At 41.4% G+C, this 15,449-nt stretch overlaps 1 protein-coding gene across 1 annotated transcript in view; it reads right to left on the bottom strand.

Annotated features, from left to right (window-relative positions):
- Positions 1–5,564: 5,564 nt before the first annotated feature.
- Positions 5,565–15,449, bottom strand: part of GTF2F1 (general transcription factor IIF subunit 1) — a 19,504-nt gene continuing 9,619 nt past the window's right edge. Inside the window, exons 4-13 of the mRNA XM_029286472.1 lie at positions 14,799–14,992; positions 14,386–14,556; positions 13,452–13,633; positions 11,847–11,991; positions 11,543–11,601; positions 10,926–11,049; positions 9,905–9,983; positions 9,046–9,184; positions 8,013–8,145; positions 5,565–6,062 (exon numbers count right to left, since the gene is read on the bottom strand). Of these exons, the coding sequence (XP_029142305.1) occupies positions 5,858–6,062; positions 8,013–8,145; positions 9,046–9,184; positions 9,905–9,983; positions 10,926–11,049; positions 11,543–11,601; positions 11,847–11,991; positions 13,452–13,633; positions 14,386–14,556; positions 14,799–14,992 (1,431 nt within the window). The 3' untranslated portion in view covers positions 5,565–5,857. The remainder of the gene's footprint in view (positions 6,063–8,012; positions 8,146–9,045; positions 9,185–9,904; positions 9,984–10,925; positions 11,050–11,542; positions 11,602–11,846; positions 11,992–13,451; positions 13,634–14,385; positions 14,557–14,798; positions 14,993–15,449) is intronic.

Genomic DNA, 15,449 nt, shown 5'->3' with positions numbered 1-15,449 from the left:
CCCACAAGCTTGTAAACAGCGTGTGCGTGCTCCCAAAACCCGATATGGTCCTCTGCTCCCGCCATATCTGCCCCTCCCACTGACCGTACTGATCACACCACCCTCCCTTAACCCCCCAGCCTCCTCCCTCACCGTTCTAATGCCGCGTCCCTCAGACAGGCCTGGCCTTGGCCTCAGAGAGGCATCCCCCATGCCCCCCCTTGCCACCCCCGTACCCCCTAAAAATTTAACAAAACACCCCTCTAGGAAAACCCTCAATTTTTCTCTCTTTAGGTCCCTTTTTGCTGCATACCACCTCTCGGGGTTCCACACCCCGTCATTGAGGCCGGCCCTTAAGATTGTACTGGGCCATGCCTGCGCGAGGGGGGAATCGCGCAGGGCCAGCAGTTCCGACCTGGGGTATATTCCAGTCATAAACAGGAGGTCCAACAGCAGAAAACGGGGGGAAAAAAGTCCTCATGATGGTTAATTCTAATTCAGGGACCTGAGATAGATGAGAAGAAGAGAAGAAGACTAGCCACTACAGTTGTCATTGTCCTCCTCGGCCTCCCTCAGCCCTCGGCCTCCGCAGGCACAGGCCCAGGCATCCGCGTCCATTCGGGCGTTCACCAACTCCCACCAAGCCTGGGCGCATTCCACCGGGTCCTCGCCAGGTCCTCCGCCAGCCAGATCCTCCATAGGCCGAGTCCCCTCGGACCAAATCCTCCGGCAAACCGAGCCCCGGCCAGATCCCTTGCCAGCCAGATCCTCCGCCGGGCCGAGTCTGCAGGCCGAGTCCTTCGGGCCGGATCCCCCGCCGAGTCCACGGCCGGGTCCCTCGGCCCGGATCCCTCGGCCCGGATATTCTCAGTTCCAGAAAGAATGGCTGAGGGGCAGTGGATGGTTCTTTCAGCATTCATGAGTAGGGCCTGACACAAAAGATTTATTGCTCAGCCTGACCGCTGCAATTACGGTCAATATGCTTGGGAATCAGATGGTATGACTGAACCTCTACAGTGATTTTGTTGAATTGGTATTGGTGAGTTTGCTTTTACCTTGACTATGATTTACATGTGTTGAATTGATATGAATGAATGAATAAATGAACTGATCTTAAGGAACATGCAATATTTTATAAATTGCTTTTATGAATTTGAGAAGCTCTTGGTTTCATCACTGAAAACTAAGTGTGGCATAATATATGTCATCTGCATATAAACCCAGGTAGTTACAGTGTGTAGTGGGAAACTAGAACAAGCGTTACTTAATAACTTACCACCATTATTGTCCAGTTAAGAGTTCACTATGCATAGAGCCTCACATTCCTTTTCACTGCTGTGGCAGGTCTTATTTATTTGACATTTAGATTTTTCTAACAATATAAACTGCACTTTATACAAAAAAGAAGCTTGGTTCAGGTGCTCTGAGTACTAAGACCCACAAAAAAAAAGACTCACTTAAAAAAGTCAGTGAACTTCAGCTTAAATTTTGAAAGAATCTTTGCAGGGTTGGTCTATTCCAGTTGTTGCTTTTGTCCTAGAAAATGCTAAGATGACTGCATGCCAGTTAATTCTACTGACTTCAGTACAGAAGGAAAGTTAGTACAAATTCTGTCTCTGAAAGACCATGAAAACTACTCTATTTGCAGGCACGGTGACCCACTGGCTGGCACTCATCATCCCTAAGCCTGAAGCAACTAGAAAATTTTGTCTTTGTGCAGGTATTATCCCAAGCCAGTTATTTTTAGCCTGGACATCTATAAAGTTGTTCTACTGCCAGTGGAGACCGCAGTAGGTACTGGCATGTAAGGAACAATGTCAGGAATGCCGCTGTTGTTCCAGGCTGGGAAATAGTGATTTCCTAACATAAATTAAACTTGGGACACTTGATGCTCCTGAAGTGATGATGGATGAAGACATGATATTAAAATGGCAGGAAATCATTTTAGAGAAATCACCACTGCTGTTTATATGAAAGAAAGAAAAAACAGGAGGAAAGAAAAACCACAGCTGAAAAATGGCATCAGGTCAATTTGGGAAGCTGTTAACTTCAGTGATTCTCTTTAGGCCCATTGTGCATAGACACAGAGCAGCAATCGGCAGGAATCAAAATAATTGCTCTTAAGCAGTAGCTGTACCAACTGCCAAATAATGCTGTAGAAGTATAATTTTAGATGTACAGAATTTCTTAAGTAGCAGCATTTTAAAGGGTTTTTTTGGGAAAGCCAAGATGCAATTCATGTAAGAGGCCCTACATCTTTTGTGCACTATGCTTCTGCAAACCAAGTTACTGCTATTAACAGTTTAAGGGGTCATGAAAAGGATGAAAAAAACAAATGCTTGCTGGCTTGATGTGGCAATTTATTCTATAATTATTGGTTAAATTAAATAATACTTCTTACTCTTATAATATGCTATTTAGTACAGCATATATTATTTTAGCATTTCTCCAACTTCGTGTGATCTGGCTATGCTGGTACATATAAATGGAATGCTAACTTGAATTGCTCTAAGAATGGGACTTACAGTAGGTCCATGACCTTCCTGCTCAGGGCTTTTTTTCTCATAGAACGCCCAGAACGGAGTTCCGGCACCTTTTTTGGATGGAACCTTGTAGGGTAGGCAAGGCGGGTTGTATGACGTGTGTGAGTTCCGGCACCTTTTTTTTTTTTTTTTTTTTTTTTTTACAAAAAAAGCACTGTTCCTACTGGTGGTTTTTCATTGCTAAAGCATTAGAGAGGCCAGGGACTGATATTTGTGACTGGACTAAAGGGCAGAATAGCAATATGGTAGCAGCACCAGGAAGTGCACAGTTGTCTCTAATTGCTTTTGGTATAAGTTTCCACAAAACTGGGAAAAGCAGGTGGTCCCTTATAGCCTGTCAGTGCCCTCTTTGTGGGCCTGAATCTCCCCAGAGTGGATAGGCTCAGAATTTTCAGCCCTTTTTTAGATTTGCTAGGCAAAATGGATTGCCATCTTTTTGAACTCCCCAAAATGATTCTATCCCCATCCACTTTGGGGATGTGACCCTGACTATGGCACAAGGCCATTGCACATCAGTGGAAGTTGTGGGGAGGGAAGGGTTCCCATTCAGCAGAACTGTCATTCTTTCCTCCTTCAAGAGCATACACATACGCTGGAATGTTTAGCACAGAACCTTTTTAACAGATATGTCACAATAGGCCAATCATCCTAGAAACCACTATTTTAGATTGCAGCAAATAATGATACAAGACGGAGTCATCGAAATGGTGGCAAAAGTGTGACTTTCTGACATAAATAGATGTCCAGGCAGTTGCTTTGCTGAGGCAATTCCCTACAAAAGAAGTGCCTCCAGTTAAGTATTTGCCTAGAGACCTGGTCTTTACAGAAAGGAAAAAGACATCTAAACAGTCTTTGAATTCAAATATATGCAGAGAGGGTTCAGTTTAGCCTTTCATCTTCACTCCTCCCAGCTCTGATTAAATAAGCACTTATGTGCAGATGAGCCTCACATCTTCAGATCTGGATAGGCTGCAGGATATAGAGGGCTGCATGTACACGGGATACACCCTGACTCCATTTGGATTGCAACTGCTCCATGGGACGTGGGAGAGCCAGAAATATAACCGATACTGCCTCCCAGCCTAGCAATCCATACATTTATGCCCATTTGACCTTCAACATGTAGTCATGCGGAATGATTCCATCTTAACTGCATTCATATTTATTACACTTGAAAAGTGCAGTCTAGAAGGGCGCACAGAAATAATTCTACTATATTTGCTTTTCAAGTCAAATTAAATGACAGTCTGGTAGGCCAAGTGAAGTGGAAGAAGCATTTTGAGATGCCTCTACAAATTATTTTCCCTCGTCACAAATCTCCTACTAATTAAGATTTTTTTATTTTTATATTTACTTTCTTCCAAAAGGAAATTATAATGATCTAAGGAATTATAAATTCCTTTAAAATATAAAACTAGAATATATGTGTACAATCTGCAGCACTTATTCTCATCTGCTCTAGTTTTTGAAATTTAAGCTGTTTTTTTCTGCTACAGACTGAAAACAATCATGCAGGAGGAAACCGATCACAGCAGGGTGTGTTATGTGCGAAGTCCTGTCTCCAGTTGCCTGAGTATATAATTTTAGACCCTGCCAAAAATATCAAATGGAAAAGTATGTTTTTAACCTAATGACTTTTTCTCCAAGTCACTTGCTTTTAGAAGAGGCAAGGAGATCGGCAGGAGAGATTCTTAAGGCTCATCAATGCCAATATCATACAGCGCCCCCACCAGCTAACCTTAACTACAGCTTGGCATTCAGATGGTTCAGTGCTGCTTTCTGCACACAGTTCAATGTGTGGTAATTTCAAGGCAAAGAATAGTGGGTTCTCCACCACCCTTTCTCCTTCGTCTTGCATCCCCATGAATTGCACTCTTGAAAACCAGAGAGGGATGGCTCAACAAGAGCTGAGGTTAATACAGAATATTTTTGAAAGGTTCTAGCTGTAATAATATTAAGTAGTTATTGTTTCTATGGCTAAAAGACTATTTCTTGATAATCGTAGAGTATGAAAGAGGACACAGACTCTCTGTCCTGCACCTTCACTCTTCTGAGCAGCTTTTAATTTCCACGATTGCACCCTGCATGCTGCTAGCCCCCGAGACCAGTCCTTCCTCTCTCCCTCTTCACTACAAGAGAATAACTTTAGGCACCTTAGAATAAATTATTGGACCTAAAGGTGAGGACAGAAAGACAAGTTCTCCTTCTGTTCCATGGTGGCCTACACTAGATGCAATCTAATACATCATTCCTGTTTCCACCAAAAGTTCAGTGGAAATGCACAAAACTGCAATGGCGACAGAAAACAGCCCAAGAAAATTGCCCCAGATTATTTAGCAGCTTCTATCTTGAATAACTGCAAGTTAGCCAAGCCCCTTCATGTGTCTGCCTTCTTCCAAACTGCCTGTTCCCATTTTTCAGATTGGAAGTTGTCTTCTGTTTTCCAGGAAAACCACTACGTTCGCAACTGAGCCCAAAATTTAAGTTGCTAAGTGAAACATTTGTTAGGTGAGTTTGCCCCATTTTACAACTTTTCTTGCCCCAAATCATTGCATTTTTTTAAGTTAGTAACATGGTTGTTATGTGACCCTAGCTTCCACATTGATTTTGCTTGCCAGGTCACAAATGACCCCAAAACACTGCAACTGTCATAAATATGAGCCAGTTGCCAAGCATCTGAATTTTGATCATGTGACCATGGGGATGCTGCAACAGTCATAAGTGCGAAAAACAGTCATAAGTCCCCTTTTTCAGTGCCCTTGTAACTTTGAACGGTCACTAAATGAACTGTTGTAAGTCGAAGACTACCTGCTGAGACATCTTGGACTGGCTTCAGCCTTCCTTAGCAATGGGGTTCCTACCAGCTGGAAGCTTCTTTGTGAGGAGATATCCTCAGCAAGCTTTAAGTGGTTGATTTCATGCCATACCAACCAAGTTCTGTGGTGAACGATGAGTAAGGTGTGCAGGACACAGATTGCAATTTCTAGGTTTTCCAGAAAAAAATAAATACGGGGAACAGAGGATAAAAGATATCCAGGTTTATTTCCAAAAATGGCAGTGTCTGGTTAACTCTCTCCCTACATCTCATACAGAAAAATGCCATCTTCCATATCCTGCAACAGGTTATGCCAAACTCTTCCCCCACATCTACCACTCCCAATTTCAAGAGGACTTTCAGGTGAAAGCAGGGCAGTGGCTTTTCCCTTTCCCCAGAAGGTCAGATGCCAATCCCATGGTTTCAGCTTCCAGCTTCCAGACACCAGAGCCAGTGGGTAACCACAAGAAGCTCAAAGCCAGCTGGCAAGTACCCAAAGGCCGCCTGAGCCTGGCCCTGTTCATTCCTTAAGGAAGAAGTGCATCTTGTCATTGATGTTCTTGCGCTCAGGGTTGAGGCGCTTAAGAATTTGTGCCAGTACATTGACTGTCTGTTCACTGCTTAGTCCAGTCTTCTTGGTTTGGAATTTCTTCAGGAGGTCCTTGGTGGTCATGGGCTTGCGAGTGAGATATCGGCGCACAGCATCTTCCGTCAGCTGTACATCACTGCAAAAAGGAAGCAGGTTAATGGACCAATCCAGACACCAGCTGTAGTTCTAATTTTGAAAAGAAATTCACAGAAGGTCATTTCCGTGTTATCACTTACTTTGGGAAGTCAACCCCTTATTGAGCAAAGAGCTATATATGGCAATTTGTGCATAGTTCCAAGTCAACCAAATATGAGTTGCAGATATCAGGAAGGCACCAGGTTAGGAAAACTAAACCTTATCAAATGCTAAACCTTATCAAATACTTTCATGTGGCTTTATGTTAAATGTTGCACAAAGAAACCAAACAATTACCATTTAAATATTATTGGTGTTTCATATACATGCATATCAGTAATCTAGGTTTAAGTAGTCTTTTGATTGCGGTGGCAAAATACCAATAGGCCACACTGTGAAACCCTGGAAAACTAAAGTACATCTTTGTTTAGAATGACAGTATTTAAAAAGGTGAGAAATTGCACTGGCTTTACACAAATTATAAAAATATTTCAGATAATGGTTATTTTCACTGTCCATTTTGAATATATAGCGGAAAGAGTAAACTTGAGAGTTTACAAGATTGATGCTGTATGGAACAAAACTGACTGAATCTAGATGTTCTGCTTCAGATACCACAAAGCCTCCTCCCGGAAGGTAACAAGGAAAACAGGTCGTGAAGAGGATGTGTAGCATCCCAGACAATCCTGCGGACCCTGCTCAAGCAACCCTTATGTGCTATGCCCTGGATGGAAGGGAGGGAACTGCCAATAATCTTTTCAGCCATCCTCACCACTCTCTGCACCACCTTCCCATCTGAAGCAGTGATGCTCCCAAACCAGACTGTAATGCAGTATAACAGGATGCTCTTGATTGTCCCTCTGTAGAAAGTGGTCAGGACAGGGGAAGGAAGATGTGTATTTCTCATGTGACGCAGAAAATGCAGGCCCTGCTGTGCCTACTTCACCAGTGTCTCACTACTGAGCAACCAATCCAGCCTATTCATTTCTCACCAAGCTGAACGTAATCAGGTCTGGTTACACTTGGATGGAAGACTATGGAATGCCAGAGTTCTAGACAAGACTGAGAAATTGGAAAAAGATCCTGAAAGGAGGCAGTAGCACATCATTCAGTACCACTGCTAAAAAAAAAATTCATTTTTTTCCTTAAAAATGTTATTGGATTTTTTTTTTAAAAGAAAGTTTATTTCCGAATGTGACATGTCTGCTCACATTTTTAATATTTAAAATATGAATATTTTCACTACTGATACTATTTCACTTAGGAAACATTAATAAGTAATTGATGACCAGATGCCACACGTTTTGATATAAAGCAGATAGTTCTGTATCACAGAAATGGGCAAAACTGGGATTTTGTTTTATTCCCTGCAATGAATATTAGAGGATTTGTTTTACTGAGGATTTTTGGGAAAGTTTACACATCAGTTTATCTTTCCTGTTTCAATATGGCAGGAAATCATACTGTTAATTTTGAGCAATCATGTACAAACAAATCTTTAGAAGTTATAGTGAAAAGAATTCCAGGGAAACAGACTAGTCATGGTGCTGGAAAGTAGATGGGGGTCCAACCGAATTTGTGCCTTGTCTATGTCAGCCACTAAGTTAGGATTCAAACAGGATTTCTCTTTGCTTTTCTTAGACTTCATCCTAGTATGAATTATTTGGTTTGAGCAAAGTGCTATGTATTATCCCTACCATTTATGAATCATGTTTTAAAACAATGCATACTTTTAAATCATCAAATAATATTATAAGCAAGATTTAAATACTTACTATAAATGCCTAACTTACATTTAATGGTGCTTAGGTGTTCGAAGCCCTTTTTAACATTTCATACACAGGGGTGTATATATATATATATTTCTTTTGTTGTTGTTATTCCAACCCAATCCACCACACAGTAGCCTTGCTTTCTATTTCTGCTCCCTAGTAGCTATTCATATACTTACCCACTACTGGGCGTTGATTTGCCTGACTGTGGCTGTGGGGTAGATTTCCCAGATGTGGTGGCAGCCTGGGCTCCAGCATCCATTTTTAACCTCTTAGCTGCTGGGAGTTCACTGGACCCTGCCTGTCGCTTCCCTGTCCAAGGCAAACAAAGTCAGTAAACTTCAGAGCTACAATTCAGAAGCACCTTCTGGTCCTTTCTCTCCAGGCAAACCATTGCAAGGAACCTGGCCTATGCAAGGACATGTGGGGGAGAGTTGCTGTAGAAGGAACAAACCACCTGGATTCTTCTGCTAGCTTTAATTCAGTCGCAAGAGATGACTCAGTTCAATGCCAGAGCTCTTGAAAACTCATTCCCGTAGAAGAAAGTTTGCAGCCAGAGACAAATTTGTTTTCCTACTCCAGTATCTGAACCTTTGCAGAATTAAGATTTTTAAACTTTAGTTCAATTATCCATGCTCTGAAAGTCACTCTGAAAGAATGCTTTGGACCTCACACAAGTGAAGCACCTTGTGATATTCAATAAAGTAAAAAAGCTTCCACACAAATAAAAAATGGCTGGCAATGTTGTTATGTTAATTTTAATCTCTTTAATAAGAGGTTTAATTTAAAAAAACACACCACTCTTTTCAGGCTTACATCAAACCGTGAACAAATCCAGACTATTTTCATGTGTAGCACAAAGGTGTTATATTCACAAGAATTCCAAAGCACATCTTCCAAATCATTTTCAGGAAATGCACTATTTCCCTCACTAGTGGAACAGTGGCTAGATGAAATACAAAGAATGACAAAACTAAAAGCCACAGAAAACGAGGCAGATAGCTAAGCAGGCTTAGAGACTTTACTGAACACTCATGCTTGGTTGAAGTAGATGGCCTGTGCATTTTCAAACTGCATCTCTGCAGGCAAGCATTTGAAATACTTGCTTTGAAAGGGAATCCTTCACCATGGCTTCCCCCAAAAATGCTGAGTTTAGAGGGTATAGACACCAGCAAAGAGACAGGTAAGGTGAAATTCCTACATCAGCCTTACCTTGTTCCAGCTTGTTGGCTGCAGCCCGCAGCATGGATGAGGTGCTGCCGGCATCTACCAAGGGGGTCCCTGGGCGGCTGTTTCCTTGTGAGCTGCTGGCTGAGCCCTTGCGCTCCTTCTTGGGAGGGGTCTTCTTTTTCTGTGAAGGTGTCAGGAGCATGGGCTCAGTTATGCTCCATTGTTCTACCCAGACGTTCCTGAGCCTGAGCCTCATGCTGTGCTAAAAAGCCTCCTGAGTAGACAGAACGTCAGCAAGGACTACTCTGTGAGGAGCAAAATGAAGTTGATGCTGGAAGAAGCACTTCACCTCAGACAAGGAAGGAAGCAGCAGCAAAATAACCAAACTTGTGGTGTGGAACCCAGAGGGCCAATTTATGTTTGTGAAATAGCTACTACTAGGACACATTTTTTTTAACTTCAAAGTCAAAAATATAAGCCAGACAAATTTTTTTATAGGGGAGTTGCTCCTATCCATTAATTTGCAAAGCTATCAAGCAAACCAGGCAAATGAATGGAAGTCTAGAGCTGGGGCAATAATTTGTAGAGTTACAACTATTCAGTGAAGATAGGGTATGTGCTAGTTCACAATATGCAAATATATTTGCCCATCCAGCTGAGCTGCAGTGGTAGAAACAGAAAGAGGACTTTCACTTTGGCCTTTGGCCTTGACAAAAGCACTGTTCTAACTGCAAGCATACTGGAAGTATTCTGGGGTTCACAAACCAAGTAAGAGAATCAGAGATGGGATGGGATGGGTTCCTGGAGATGTCAGGAACAGTAGCTAGCCTTCCTGCAGGAGGCAGGCTCAATGCTAGCTACCCCCTGTTCTCCGGGCAAAAGAAGCTGCCTCTGGAATTACCGTCATGAAGAGAGCTGAAGACGCTTCACTGTCGATGTCACTATCCTCTGATGTCTCTGATTCGTCACTGCTGTCTGCAAAGCACAGTCAAGAAATCAGTGGGAGCTTTCTCTCCTATCCGCAAGGCCACCAACCACATTGACTTGAGAGTGCTGAGCTGCTATTGGCTCATCAAGCCTGTCTCAAGAAACGTTCATAGCTGCTGCAAAACTGCACTGCTCCAAAATATTCAACTTTTCCTCAAGCTGACAAGACCAGGGAAACCATGCGGCTGCTCCAATCCCAATGCAAATGTTGCTAAGGTTTATTTCAGTGGCCCTGTGCAGTAAAAGCCCTCGTTGTTTCCCGCCTGGACTATTGCAACGCTCTCTACATGGGGCTCCCCTTGAGGTGCACCTGGAGGCTCCAGCTAGTTCAGAATGCGGCCGCGCGGGGGATCCTGGGGGCCTCTAGATACTCCCATGTAACACCTCTCCTGCGCGAGCTGCACTGGCTGCCGGTGGCCTTCCGGGTGCGCTTCAAGGTGTTAGTAACAACTTTTNGTGCGGCCGGCCTGGCGTAGTTTGATTATGTTTTAGTGGGGGTTTTTGTATGGGTGTGTTTTTAGAACAGGCCCGTTATTTAATTTGATTTTAGAACTGCCTATATTTATCATGGTTTTTATTATCGCCTGTTCACCGCCCTGAGTCCTGTAAGGGAGATAGGGCGGTATATAAATTCAATAAATAAATAAATAAATAAATAAAAGAGCTGAAATTCCACAACAAGAAAAACAGAATTTGGCAGCTGACATAAAATCAGGCAATTTTAAAAACTCATTGCTATAATTTGCTCTACTTTGCAAGCCAGCTTCTTTTTCTTGTCAGGAGCATAAGGCTTTTGGGAAGTTGAACTGTATGCTTCATAAAATGGGTTTTGATTTCTATCAACTCGCACCACAAACAATTGTATTTTTCACTTTCCCAAGCTTGATTTATACTTCCCTTTCCTGAGCTTCTATCCCATCCAGCTTCAGGCTGCATCACCTTTCTTTTTCTTTTTGTCCTGTGGAGTAGGGACCTTCTTCTCCTCCTCCTCCTCTTCTTTCTCCTCTGCAGGCTTTTCCTCCTCACTCTCTTCACTGCTCTCGCTTGCTTCATCTATGCCTGAAAGACAACATGGCTTAGATCATGGAGGAATCAGATTTTTCTCGACTTCAGCTTTTCATTGAACTTGAGCACATCCCCCCCCCCATTGGTTTCATTAGTATGTGTGGCTTCTTTTGGCAACAGAGCAGCTCTCAACCACATCTCTGGCCAACATTCACTCTAAACATAAGCCTAATGGGGATGCTGCTACTTCCCTGAGATTTTCTAGGGAAATGTAATTTGATGCATAGAAGTGGAGATCTAAGGATCTTTAAATAAAGGATCTTGGGCAGCTTTTATTCAATCCTCAAGCTCTTTTCCGGGAAAAAATGTGAATCATCAGCTAACCTAATATGTATAACAGGCACATATGCAAAACTGCACAATAACTACAAAGAGCTAACAATGCGCCCACAGAATGATTATCAAGATAAAATGCCTTGAAAATAGTGACCATGTCATTAATTTTGCTCATTTCTACAACTGCTGCTGGTCTGATTCAGCCATTTACCTTTCGGGATGTCTTCTTTGGTGACTTTGGGCTTGCCAACTGCTTCCTCTGCTGAGCTGCTGTAAAATGACAGAAAAAAACTCCCAATTCTGAACAAAGCAATACACTCTATAACTTGGCAGTGGGGAACACAATCCATTCTCAGAAAAAGACTATGAATTAGCAGCAGACCCAATAAGGTATCCTCCAGACGGATGGGACTCCCAACACAGCAACAGCAGATATTGGAGGAGGAGCAGCTAAGCCATGTGAAGAATAATCATGCAATTGGGCAGTAATTGTTGTCCCTCTTAGTGGCATGTACCTTGATCCATCAGACATGTAGTCCACTTCCTGGCCCTCAAAATCTCCATCATCACTATCTTCAAAGGCTTCGTCATCTGATCCTTTCTTCTTTTTCTTTTTTTTGGTGGGTGGCGCTTTCTTCTTGATTTTGGCAGGCTTTTCACCTATGGAAGGATGCCCACATGATCTATTTATTTTCTTATGAGGAATATCTCAGAGCCAAAATCTATAGACCATTTTGCCCAAGAGGAAAACAGCAGCAAACACAAACTGCAAGCTATTATAGAGAGATGGTCAAAAATGGGTTTTAAAATGAAAAGAACTGCAGAACTTCACGTGACAAAAGATAAGCCTATCTTTAAACTAGGACTCTCTCTTCCTCCTGGATCTCAACAGCAATTGGGAACCTAGATAACCCAGACAACCAAACAACAACTACAACATTGAATATGACTTTTTACTTAAACCAGCTGAAACCGGAAGAAGAAGATGATCAGACTGAACTGACGACAAATATACTAAGCCAAATATGGAGACTCGAATCATTAAGCCAACAATCTAATGATTATGAAGGGGCCAGCTTCCTTGAAAAATTAATAACTGGATGGTCTCCCTTGATTCAAATGACATGTGTAGGAATGAAGGGAGATCCACCTGAGGATTTAAAGGCACTGCTATGGAAGCCTGCTTGGCACAAAAGGAAAGCCAGAGTTAGACTTAAAAAATGGGATTTCTTTATGTGACCTTTAATGGAAGAGCCTAAAATCTCATTTAATGGGCTAAGGAGATCTTAAAGGACACTAACTGATTTAATATTTAGGATTTAGACCTATAAGGAAAATAAAAACTAGTTATTAGAATAATAGTTTTGAATTATAATATAGAAGCTGGATTAGGACGATAAAGGTTATTTTATTAGTAAGTGATGATATTAGGATGAGAAATAGAATATGATTGTGAAATAAAGTAAGAATTTATCTGAGTAAATAATAAGTGTATTTTAGATATGGTAACTATTTTGTAATACACTAAGGGAACCTTGGGCTATCCGAAATTTAAATACTATGGATATTAAGCTAACAGGAATATTGTAACTAAAATTAGGTAAAAATTAAAAACAGGACATGGAGGCGTACTGTATAAGTTAAAATATATTGATAAATGTTTTAACTGATTGAGTTATAACTAGCAATGTATTAATTTGAATGTGATATAATAACCAAGGGAAACAGAGAGGAAATCTTTGATGATGTAACCTGACATATGTATGAAAGAGCTTGTTATTGGACTATGGATTACCCAATCACCATGTTGCTTCTTTAACACCTGGAGCTTTGTAAAATTGGAAATCAATAAAACTTGTTTTAAAAAAAATAAAAAAAAATAAAAAAGGGTTTTAAAATGGAAATAACTGCAGAACTTCATGTGACAAAAGATAAGCCTATCTTTAAGCAAACTAGGACTCTCCTCCTGGATCTCAACAGCAATTGGGTCTGGGCCTCTTCTCAGTACATTTTGGCTCTATTGACTATGAATTCTGGGAAATGATCCACTCATCTGGAGGGCACTCAACTGTGATAGGGATGACTGTTTTCAATCCCAACCTCCCCCCCACATGCCGCACCATCAGTGTCACTGAACTCGCTGTCATCCGAACTCATCTCCAGGTCATCCTCCAGGTCATGGATTTTTAGATCGCTGCCTTTCTTTTTGCCTTTCTTCTCTTTCTCCTCCTCTTCTTCCTCACCCTGGTCCTTTAGCCGCCGTTGTTGCATGATGGTGAAGTGGTTTAGGACTTTGTTTCTCCTGCAGATGAGGAGGGTCAACCAGATGGCCTATTAAAACCTACTCGGGAGATAAGAACTACTTGCAAAAAGCTCTTGCAAAAAAACTTGTTTGAAGCTTTAAGACTCTGGCTAATTATAGGGCAGCCTGAGTGTGAGGGAACTGGTTTTGTTTTAGCTTTTTAAGAATAAATAAAATTGTGGTACAGGATGAAAAATGAAACTGACAGCCTCAAATACCTTGATATTATTCTGTGCCATAGAAGAAGGATCTCTAGTAGCAATTATTCTTTTTAAAATTAATTAATCAAATGTATACACTTCCCATCTCACTATTTAAGTGACTCTGATTTACAAATATAAACCATAAAATCTATACAAAGGTATCCTATGTATCCTTGGTTTTGGAGTATAACAATTTGTTTAAAAGTAGCCTTTCTCTACATGCTACTCTCCAGATATTCTGAAAATGCAACTCCCAGCATCCCAGCATTCTAGGGGTGATTGTCTAAAGGCCAGGCAACAAAGAACTGCATTGCAAAGAGCTGGTGTTGCATAACAGCTAAAAGCAAAAGTTCTGATTTAAATTTACCTGCCATAATCACTTAAGTACTTAACTTTAAGTAAGGTTTTGCACTTCAACAATTCCTTGCTAGAACAAGGCCTATTTTACAGGTGGAAATCAGGTTGAGGAAGGCTGTACTAGCCTTGCAGGCCTTTCTGGGATTAGTTCCTGATGGAGCAGGGGCAGGAATATCATCTTTCAACTCTCACCTTTCCCATTCCTCCTCAGCTTCTTCTGCAGTCAAGGTGCGATGTTTGGCCATAGGGGTAAAATTATACCAATTGTTGACCGGAAAGGCTTCAAAAGCACCATCTGGACACTGAGTAAAGATGTAATAGGATGTGTTTTCAGTCACACCACCCTTTTTCACTCCTTTGAACCTGGGTGACAAAAATCCACACAAGGTAACTTCAGGATTTAAAGCTGAAACAATATGAGAAGGCCAGGAAGAAGGGCAGACAATTGTTTTGTACAGACAACTTCCATCTTCCCCGACTAATCTTTTTTGTTCCCTATTTACAATCTGGAGTGGTCCTAACCATTTTCCCAGCAAGAAAAAGTAGGGGAAAAATTAGCCCACATTCTAAAGCCAAGGCCAAGACTAATAACATTAACCACTCACTTGCGCCCAGCCTTGCCATTGACTTTCAAAATCCAAGGCTGATCCTCAAGTTTGAATTCCTTCAGGACAATGCCATATTTCTTGCGCCTGGCTTCCTCACGCAGCTTGCGGTTGAACTCACTGCCCGCTCCAGATTCTGGCATCTCTTCTTCCTGGTAGATCTTCTTATTGCTGAGATCTCGCTCCATCTTTGCCTGAAGAAGGTCAGGAAGTAAAGGGACAAGGAAAGTACCATTCCCTCAAAGAAAATGGAAGGATAAAGCTGTTCCTCAGCACATAGCTTTTTTCCACGATGTATGGATTTTCAAAAACTAGTTCCCTGATATATATATGAGATATATATATATATATATATATATATATATATATATATATATGTATGTATGTATGTATGTATGTATGTATGTATGTATGTATGTATATATGTATATATGTATATATGTATATATATGTATATATATGTGAGTCTTTGGTCATTCGGGTTTTCTCCCGTGTAAGATTAGAAGTGTCATAGCGACGTTTCGATGAAATCACATTCATCATCATCAGGCTTGTGCTTTTAGCTTTGTGCTTCTCAGAGTAATATGAAATGTCTGCTGTTTCTTTCTTTTAACTGCCAGTGGGGTTTGAACTGAAGGGGTGGGGACTTGG

Source organism: Protobothrops mucrosquamatus, unplaced genomic scaffold (assembly GCF_001527695.2).
Source record: "Protobothrops mucrosquamatus isolate PMUCROS unplaced genomic scaffold, P.Mucros_1.0 scaffold_215, whole genome shotgun sequence".
Taxonomy (NCBI): Eukaryota; Metazoa; Chordata; class Lepidosauria; order Squamata; family Viperidae; genus Protobothrops; species Protobothrops mucrosquamatus.
Note: the sequence above shows the minus strand (reverse complement) of the source record. Positions and strands in the feature narration are given on the sequence as shown.